Source organism: Grampus griseus, assembly GCF_964374135.1.
Source record: "Grampus griseus genome assembly, chromosome: 8".
Lineage (NCBI taxonomy): Eukaryota > Metazoa > Chordata > Mammalia > Artiodactyla > Delphinidae > Grampus > Grampus griseus.
The window spans coordinates 88,126,076-88,136,615 of record NC_139002.1 but is presented as its reverse complement, the minus strand read 5'-3'; the positions used below and the strand labels follow the sequence as shown (position 1 = coordinate 88,136,615).

At 48.7% G+C, this 10,540-nt stretch overlaps 1 protein-coding gene across 3 annotated transcripts in view; it reads right to left on the bottom strand.

The window, feature by feature from the left end:
- Positions 1-1,837: 1,837 nt before the first annotated feature.
- LDLRAD3 (low density lipoprotein receptor class A domain containing 3) overlaps positions 1,838-10,540 on the bottom strand; it is a gene marked incomplete at both ends in the record, with an annotated part of 253,970 nt that continues 245,267 nt past the window's right edge. For all 3 annotated transcript variants that reach the window (XM_082659578.1, XM_082659579.1, XM_082659580.1), the window contains 2 exons: positions 1,838-2,075; positions 3,848-4,193. In XM_082659578.1, the coding sequence (XP_082515704.1) occupies positions 1,838-2,075; positions 3,848-4,193 (584 nt within the window). The remainder of the gene's footprint in view (positions 2,076-3,847; positions 4,194-10,540) is intronic.

The window sequence follows — 10,540 nt, the reverse complement described above, 5'->3', positions numbered from 1 at the left end:
GAATTTGGTTTAAAAAAGAAAAGCCTACAGAATAGGATCATTGAATGCCACTTCATCCCCCCTCCTGCAGGCTCCGTTTGAATAAGCATCAAAGAGGTTACTGACCACGTGGAAAGCAGCTCTGCATGGGTGACAGCTGCCCAGAGTGGCTCCACTTGGTTCCAGTTTTGTTCCCCCACAGCCATTAGTGTGGATTCTTGACGAATAACACCTACGTTTCCACCCATGACTTCTGAGGGGGTTGGCACTGTGGCTGGCTGGGCACAGAGAAAGAGGAAAGCTTCCATAAACACAGAGCCTATGAGCCGAGGGAGAAAGGCGTCCCTCATTCTGCGTCCTTCAAGACCTCGATAAATAATAACTCAAAGTGCAACAATGCACAGACGCCTGGCACACAGGTCAGTCTGGGGGACTTGTTACTAGCGTGCTCAGCGGGACAAAGGAACCATCATCTCCTTTTGCATCTTTGCTTGGACCTCTTTAATGGAAAAACAAACAAACAAAAGACAGCTTTCCTATACACATATAAATAGTCCCTTAACTAGAAGGGAAAAAACAAACACACTGTTTCAAATGCATTTCTAAGAGATTAAAAAAAAAAAAAAAAAGTCCGAATGGCAAATCTTGACTCCAAACTATTATCCACGTCTCTCAGAGGAGAAACTATGGGATGCTCGGAGAGGCCCGAGCCTCACTCTGATTCCAGCCCTAACCCTAACCTGCAGCGCACGAATCTGGGCCTTGGGAAGGGGGGTGAGTGCAGCCCAGGAATCCAGGCTCTCTCACGTTGAGTTAGAACCTACAGTGTTCTCAAGTCCAAATGCACAGGTAAAATGACTGCTGAGTGTCAGGGGGACTTAGGGGGCGAGTGCTGAAGCTGCATGAATGGGCAAGGCAGGCTGGGTGCGGCTTACAGGGACAAAGGGCCAGGTCAGATTTCTGGGCAACTCAGGTTTGGTACTCATCCCTTGTTGTACGGGCAGGTCACAGCTGGGAGGGAGACGATCCAGAAGCCAGGGAAAGGACTGTGGACCAAAGCAGACCCAGGATCTTGGCAGCCTGTACTTTAGGAGCTGAGAACTCAGATAAACTCATGGTGGGGCACCTTGCCTGCTCTGGAATGAGGCCGATGATATATGATCCTGGAGAAAGCTCTCAAAACGAGCATTCTCGGACAAATTTTTAAATCCAGACTCTATCCAGACCTGATGGTTTCAGAGTCCTTCAGAAAACCAGGATGACACTGTTGACTTCTGAAGGGCGTGACTCACGGCAACAGGGTTCTTTGGCCCCGACCCAGAGCAATGAACAGCCTAGTGCAAGGCGGGTTCTGATGCTCCCCTGGATTCTCTCCAGAGTGGCCATCCAATGACAGCCTCCCGGTAGGACCACCCAACCCAAATCTCCAAATGGAGCTCTAAGGAAGCAGCCCACAGAGAATCTGGTCCAGTGTCCTCTGCCCTTCTGAACACCCCATACGGCACAAACACTGCTTTCTCAAGGGCCACCTAAGTACCGCACTCTCCGGCCACCTGCTCAGCAAGGTTCCAGCAGTAACAGAATGATGTGCAGAGTGAGGCTGTGATCCTGGGCCCCGAAGGAAGAGTAACTGCCCAGAAAAGATGCACATACATCAGGGCAACTGAGAGGCCAGAACAGTGCCAGGTCGCCCTCCGGAGAACATCCCTGAAATCTGGGGAAGGAGGTGAACGGAGAGAGAGCTGACACCCCACGTCACTCCTTGAGGCCTCCTGAGGAGCTTCCCACGAGCACAAGTTGTTAGGATGGTAACAAGTCAGAGCAGATGAGCCCATGTGGACTTTGGAAGAGCTGGATTTTATACTTCTTCGGCGCCCCGGCTGGGTGCAGAGTCCCTAGGCTCCGTGGTGCCTTCCTGTGGGCCAGGCTGCCCCGGCCTGTGGCCCGTGTCTTCCATACTTAGGAGGCTGCTGGCTGCCTGGGAACTGGTGCTGTTGGCACTGCCAGACCGGGAGCGGTAAGGGGGCAGGTCGGCTTGGTTCAGAGACTCGGTGTCTGAAGAGTAGGGCGGTGGAGGGAGGTCGTACCATGCGGGTCTGCGATGGAGAGAGCAGGATGGGGCGGGGTGGGGGGAAAGGGGGGAGAGGAGGGGGAAGAGAAAACATTAGGAGCCCAGGCACGGCAGGCAATGCCAACGTCTGCCCTTTTCCGAGCGGATGCTGACATCGGGGATGAGATTTTCCTTCCAAGGAGAAAGGCAATCCAAGGACTAGGAAAACCAGTGATTTGTAAGAAGACGAAAGGAACAGGTCAGCGTGCTCTGCCTGGCCTGTGCCAACTGGACAGTGCCAAAACCACAACCTTTGGTAGGGAGAATTCTAAATACTCCCCGACTCATCCTGGGTGGTCTGGCAGGGCTTCACCTGGCCTGGTGTTTCGATAGAGCCCCTGACAGTCCACAGAACTGGGGGTCCTTACTGAAAGCCCACTCTTACTGGCTGTGCGGACTTGGGTGAGAGGATATCCTCTCAAACCCTCAGTCTCCCTATCTATATAAGGGAGTAATAATGACACCTTGCTTGCAGTGAAATAACTTAAAAGACATTTTATTTTCCAGCTCTCATTTATGGAAGGCTTACTACGAGTCAGGCACTGCGCCACCTACCTTACATCCCTTATTTAATGCTCACGAGAATTCTAGGAGAGAGCCATTACTTTCATGCCCATTGTACTGGCGAGAAAACTGAGGCAAAGGGGCATTAAATGGCTTGCACAGGATCACACACAACTAGTAAGCAGCAGTGCTAGGATTTGAACCCAGGAATTCTGTCTCCAGATGCAGCAGTTTTAACCTTGCCCTACAATGGATGGTCCAAATGAGTGAGGTCTTGTGTTCTTATGCTTATTTGCGAAGATGTCCTTAAGCACCGCTCCTTGGAGCTTTGTTTATCTTTTATGAGGAAGGAAAAGGAAGATTAAATAATACAAGAGCTGCCACCGGAGAGGGTTCAAGGAGGAGCCCAGTTAGCCCAGGAACACTGCCTGCAAAATGCCTCGTGCCACACCTGGTGAGTCCTGGGCTCAGTGGAAGAGGAACGCTGAGCAGGGTCCCTGCAGGGCAGGGGATGCTGAGAACCAAGGGGGACTCAGGTAGCTGTAGTCCCGGGACTTCAAAGTGGGTTCTTTGGGTACCTTGGAGGTCACCAAAGGAGAGAGGAAGGCTGAGCGGGCAGGAATGAGGTCTACTACTGGATCCAACTACAGAACTCTGGGTTTTAACTTTATATTTTGGGGTTCCTTGTACAGCTCCACCTGTGATGAAGGTTCTACTGCTTAACAAAGCTTGAGAGTTCTCTACGCCACCTCCTTTATTTTATAGATGAAGCCAAGCAAAGTTAAGGAACTTACTCACTCATTCATTCACTCACTCACTCACTTATCCATTTCATTCATTCAAATAGGAACCAAACCTCGAGTATATACTGGGCACTGTTCTGCGGTAGCAGGTGAGTGTCCAGAGCTGGTCAGGGTCCTGGACGTGTGTCCGTGTGGCATTACCAGGGAGGAGGAGGGATCTGAACTGGCCAGGATCCTAGCGGTATGTCTTCAGGTGAGTAACTTAAAAATCTCTGTTTTCTCGTCTGTAAAACTGAGGCACATATAGAACCTCCCTCGGTGAGTGGCTGTGAGGACTGAATGCGATGATACACGTGAATCGTTTTGCGAAGACTCAGTAGAAGTCAAAAGCTGCCGCCGCCTTTGCAGCTGAATGCAGGCTCCTGGTAAGACCAGGATCCCAGGCACGCGCACATGGACGCCCGCCCCTGCGTGGGATGACCTCCCTCCCCGAGGCTCTCCCAGCACGCACCTTTGGTCCAGCAGGGCCTCTGAGTAGGAGGGCGGGGAGCCCACGTCAGACGCGTTCTGCTCGGCTTGGCTGGCCACGTACTGGATGCCATTGTTGACGTTGTAGGTGACGTTGCAGCGGTGAGGGTGGTCCAAGACCACCAGGCGGGAGAGCAGCACGGGGTGCTGGAGCCGGTGCACTGGCAGCGTCATGAGGTTGTTGCGCTTCCGCTGGTGGTGCAGGACCAGAGCCAGCAGGGCCACGACCAGCACAAAGATGACGGAGCTGCCGATGATGGCATAGGTGATGCTGGGATAGTACACGAGCTGGTTCTCCGAGGTCACGAACACCTGCCCGCTGCCTGGTTCTGAGAAGCCCCAGAGGCGAGAGAAAAGGAGAGAGGTTACCAAGTCGGCGCACCCATCTGCCGCAAAGTCAGGCCCAGGACGGGAATGCAAACGTTCGCAGGAGCACGGTTCACGATAGCCGCAAAGTGGAAAGCACCCCAATGTCCATAGGTCGGTGAATGGATAAACAAAATGTGGGCTGCCCATACAACGGAATAGAATCTGGCCATAAAAAGTACTGGTGCATGCTACAACATGGACGAGCCTCAAAAACGTGCTAAGCGGGCTTCCCTGGTGGTGCAGTGGTTGAGAGTCTGCCTGCCAATGCAGGCGACGCAGGTTCGAGCCCTGGTCTGGGAGGATCCCACATGCTGCAGAGCAACTAGGTCCGTGAGCACAACTACTGAGCCCACGTGTCTGGAGCCTGTGCTCCGCAACAAGAGAGGCCGCGATAGTGAGAGGCTCGCGCACCGCAATGAAGAATGGCCCCTGCTCGCCGCAACTAGAGAAAGTCCTCACACAGAAACGAAGACCCAGCACAGCCAAAAATAAATAAATAATATTCAAAGTACGTTTAAAAAAACCAAAACAAACAAAAAAAAACAACAACAAAAACCTTGCTAAGCAAGATAAGCCAGACAGGGCTTCCCTAGTGGCGCAGTGGTTGAGAGTCCGCCTGCCCATGCAGGGGACACTGGTTCGTGCCCCAGTCCGGGAAGATCCCACATGCCGCGGAGCGGCTGGGCCCGTGAGCCATGGCTGCTGGGCCTGCGCGTCCGGAGCCTGTGCTCCGCAACAGGAGAGGCCACGACAGTGAGAGGCTTGCGTACCGCAAAAAAAAAAAAAAAAAAAGATAAGCCAGACACAAGAGACCACATAGTGTACGATTCCATTTATATGTGTCCAGGAAAGGCAAATTTATAGAGACAAAAAGTCGATTAATGGTTGCCAGGGGCTGGGGGTGGGAATGGGGATTCACCGGTGATGGGTATCAGGGATCTTGCTCGGGTGATGGGAATGGAAATGTTCTAAAACTGGATGTGGTGATGGCTGTGCAAAGTGATACATTTACTAAAACTCATTGAATTGTACAGTTAAAACGGGCAGATTTTATGTCATGTAAATTATACCTCAATAAAGTTGTTAAAAAAAAATCAGCCCGGGGAAATATAATATCCAGGGAACAGGAGTGATAGTTCCAGTGACAGAAATCAGTTTTTCTCTGGAAATTTATCATATCACATACGTGAGGAACACTGGCCAGTGTATCTGGGGTTCCTTACGTCGGCAAAGTATTTATTTAATGCCCGGCCTTTGCCAAGCTTTCAAGATGGAGAGCCAGCAGAGCACAGGCTGAAATCATGGACTCTGGAGCCAGACTAGGTTCAAACTCAAGCTATTCAGCTGACTGGCTGCGTGCCCTCTGGGAAGTGGTCAACCTCTCTGTGCTGTAATTTCCTCATCTGTGAAATGGGGGTGGTATTAGTCCCCACCTCACTGGGCTGTCCTGAGCATGAAATGAGTGCATAATTATCAAGCACTTAGAACAACAGCTGACACGCTGCGGGTGTTCAAGACATACAAACATGTGTTTTATCACAGCTACTTGCCTCACAGCAACTCCGTGAAGTAGGTGCTGTAACTGCCTTCTTTTTAAGATGAAGAAAGGGAAGCTTGGAGAACCTGGGTCCCCTGACCAGGGTCACAGGGTTAGGAGGTAAGGGGCTGTGCCTGATTTGAGCCCTGTGGTCTGACTCAGAGCCTTGCCTCTGACACTCTGCCCTGCAGCCCCTACCAAGACCAGCTAGGCACCCGGCACACATTTCCTCAGAGGCCCTAGGACGAAGGCCTGGTACACGCCCCAGCCCTGCAGGCCCCTCCTCTCCACGTGTACTAAGGAGCCACACTGCAAACACTCAGGGGAGAGGCTTCCCCGTCAGCAGGACACACCTGGCAATGGTGGCCAGGCCCAGGCTGGCCCGGGACCCCAGAGCGGCCCCTCCTCGTAGAAAGTCGGGGGACCCCTCTTCTTTGCGGAAGAGCCACAACTACCCACAGCTGCGGCCCAGCTGCAAAAATAATCTAAATGCAGCCTAAGTGAGCAAGTGTGCGACCACACCCTGGGCCCGTTCAACCTCTGAAGCCGTGAAGAGGTTTTCGTGGGTTCACAGTGGCCAGCGTGTAGGCGTGAAGTGGCAGCACCGCCCGCTGGCTGCTCGGGTCCTGGGCCCCGCATCACTAGATCGCACATGGCTCCGTTCATCATAGATCTCCAGTGAGTTGGATGGTGTCCGGCACAGAGTCGACACCCAATAAATGCATCCAACTCAACGAAAAAAGAATCTGTGTATTCACACACCCTGGTAAGGTAGGTGCTATTATTAGTTTATTATTCCTGTTTTTCAGATGAGCAAATTGACTCAGAGGTGAATTAAGGTGTCTAAGTGCACAAAAGAACTAAGCAGGGGAGTCAGAACGAGAACCCAGATATTTCTCCTTCAAAAGTCCACGTGCCATGCAACACACCATCGCCCCTCCTTTCCCGACACAAACAGTTCCTGATTCCCCACATCATCCTAATCTGACACAAAGAAAGACCTTCCCCCTCAAGCTCCAGGCTGTGTTAATTTTCGTTCCAGTCACACTCAGACATGGACTAAAGGCTAAGAAGATTCTCCAAGTTCCTGTCGGTCACCGTTTCAATGATGAACTGTATAGAACGAAGCAAGCAAGATCCCAGAGGGGAGGCAGAAGCGTGCTGCAGACGGTTACGGGAGAAAGGACTGAGGGAGTTCTGTCTGCTCTCAGCTTAGATAATTAAAAGCTGGGTGGGAGCCTCTGGGTGTATATATATATATATATATGTATATATATATATATATATACATATATATATATATATATATACGTGTGTGTGTGTGTGTGTGTGTGTGTGTGTGTGTATGTTTCAGATTTCAGGCCTAAAAGAGAAGAGCCTCTTTATTTCATCTCTAGCACAGAGCTGAAGGGTCGAATTCTGGGGCCGTCACTGCTAGCTGCTGCTCAAGCAAGTTATTTAACTTTGGGCCTCTCACTGTTGTGGCCTCTCCCGTTGCGGAGCACAGGCTCCGGACGCGCAGGCTCAGTGGCCATGGCTCACGGGCCCAGCCGCTCCGCGGCATGTGGGATCTTCCCGGACCAGGGCACGAACCCGTGTCCCCTGCATCAGCAGGCGGACTCTCAACCACTGCGCCACCAGGGAAGCCCTATCACGACAGTTTTTGAGCAGATGGGAACATCCTGAGGAGGAGGGCCTTCTTCTAATTCACACAGAGGTGGTATCTGGACTGACAGAAGGACTAAACCAACTGACACCTGTGACTCGGGGTTCCTTTGCTTCTAAAAGATTCCCTCCTCCAGATGCAAATTGCATTTCCTACAGGATACGATTATTCACCTCTCAGACTGGGCAAAGGCGAAGTCTGAGTTCACATTTTGCTGGCCAGGACTTGGGAAAACAGGTATAATTATTCACGCATGGCTGGTGGGAGGGTAAATTAGTACAACCCAGGGTGGTGATGGGGTTAACAATATAGATCAAAATAACAAACATACATTAACAATACATATCAAAATAGAAAAAGTACATATCCTTTGACCCAGCCATTCCACTCTTAGGAATCTAACAGATATATATACTCACACAAATGAGAAGTATTAATTAATACAAGTATTCATGGAAGCATTGTTCGCAATAGCATGTATATCAGGAAAGATCTAAATGTCCGTCAATTGCAGCCTGGCTAAATAAATGATGGTGCCTCCAGACGTACCACACCTATTTAAGAAACTAGGGCAGCTCTACATAGACTGATGTGAAACAGTCTGAAAGATATCGTGATAAGCTGAGCAATAACAAAAAAAGTCCAGTAGAGAATGTTCTGAGTATTTCTAGAAGGACACACAGATCTGGTACGACTGGGAGAGAAGAGAGGCAAGAGGGAGACGTATTTTTCATTGTTTACTCTTTTCTACTTTGTATTATTTATACTGTTTTATCCAGTCAAAAAATAAGCATCTTCTCTCTTCCTCTGGCTTTGCCTAGGCTGATGTGAGTAGAGGTTTCATTACTGGTTTCCTTCCTTCTCTCCCTGTAGTGTGAGGGCTCCTGGGGGAGTTTCACTGCCACTCACTCACTCGGACCCCTCCCTGAGTCCAGAATTCCTGTTCTAGAAGTTTCACTGCCCTGTTCAAACCGACGCCTTACCATTCTCCTGAAAGCTCAACTGCCTCTTTAAAAAATTTATTAAAAAAAATTATTTTTAAAATTAACTTTTCTCCAGAGTAAATATTTTTAAAAGTCAGGTTTAGTGAGGTATAATCGATACACAATAAAACTTACCCTTTTAAAATGTACAATTAGATGAGTTGTAACCAAACGTAACAATTCCAAGAAGTACCACCACAAGCAAGATATCAAACATTTCCATCCCTCCCGTCATTGACAGCCACTTGGGAATCACTGATCTCTTTTCTGTCCAGATAGGTTCATCTTTTCCAGAAAGTCAGGTAAGGGAATCATCTAGTAAGTAGCCTACTGTGTGTGGCTTCTTTCGCTTGGCATAACGCTTCTGAGGTGCACCAAGGTTTCTCTGAGTGTTACTATTTCATTCCTTTAGACCGTTGAGCAGTATTCATTGCTTGGATGCAACACAATTTGTTTATCCGTCCACCAGTTAAGGGAGGGAAGTGGTTGTTTGCAGTTTCCGGAATGCATATCTTTGTGCTGACATATATTTTCCTATTTTGGCGGGTATATACCCAGGGGCAAGCTGCTGGGTCGTATGGGAAGCGTATGCTTAATTTATAAAAAACTATCACACTGTTTTTCAAGGTGGCTATAGCACTTAGCCTTCTCCCAGTTGCTCTGCACCCTCCCAGCATGTAACATAGCTAGCCTTTTCAATTTCAGCCATGCTCACAGGTGCACAGTGGTATCTCACTGAGGTTTTAAGTTGCATTTCCCAATGACTAATGATGTCGAGTATCTGTTCGTGTGCTGATGTGCCATCTGTATATCTTCTTTGGTGAAACACCTATTTAAATCTCTTGCCCATTTTAGAATTGGGATGTCTGACTACTTATTATTGAGTAGTAAGAGTCCTTTAGATGTTCTGGGAGACAAGTTCTTTTCCAGATGCGTGTCTTGCAAATATTTTCTCCCAGACGGTGGCTCGGCTTTTCATCTACTTTACTGTGTCTTTCTGAAGATAAGTGTTCACATTTTTTTATGAAGTCCGCTGTATTAATTATTTCTCTCGTGTTCTGTGTTTTTTGTATTCTATCCAAGAAATCTTTGCCTAGGAGACGTTTTATAGCTTTAGCTCTTACATTTACAACTATGATCCACTGCAAGTTAATTTCTGTTTATGGTACAAGGTGAAGTTCAATGTCCTTTCCCCCCATCCCTTTGGATATCCAATTGTTCCAGTACCATTTGTGGAAAAGCCTATCCTTTTTTATTGAATAACCTTGGCACCTTTGTTGAAAATCAATTGTGCATACAAGGCTGGGTCTATTTCTAAGTGATCTATTCTGTTTGATGAAGCTACGCGCCAATCCTTATGCCAGTAATTGTGCTGAGAACTACAGTTTTACGGCAAGTCTCAAAATCAGGTAGTGTGGGCTTCCCTGGAGGCGCAGTGGTTGAGAGTCCGCCTGCCGATGCAGGGGACATGGGTTCGTGCCCCGGTCCGGGAAGATCCCACATGCCGTGGAGCGGCTGGGCCCATGAGCCATGGCCGCTGAGCCTGCGCGTCCAGAGCCTGTGCTCCGCAATGGGAGAGGCCGCGGCAGTGACAGGCCCACGTACCACAAAAAAAAAAAAAAAAAAATCAGGTAGTGTGAGTCCTGCGTGCTCTCTTTTCTTCCAAATTGAATTTTTCTGATTACAAAAATATATTAGAATTAAAATTTAAAGTAATATAGAAATGTTCATGACAGACAACCTCTCCCTCACCCCTTACACCTACTAGAAAAAAAATAGTTCACAGTTTGGTGTAGACTAGGGGTTGGCAAATCTTCTGTCAAGGGTCAGAGAGTAAATATTTTATGATCTGTGCGCTATACAGTTTCAGCTACAACCACTCAACTCTGCCTCTGTAGTGCAAAAGCATTACAAATAGTACATCAATGAATGAGTGTATTTGTGTCCCAAACTTGATTAAAAAAGACAGCCAGCCAGACCAACCGCTGAGAAACTATCATTTCATAGATTCCTCCAAGCCATTGTTTATCTTCTCTTATTTTGAGAATTACGTTTGTATTACATGCATGTAGGTGACCATGTGTTAGATTTTAACAAGGAAAAATTTTTAGGAATGTATTC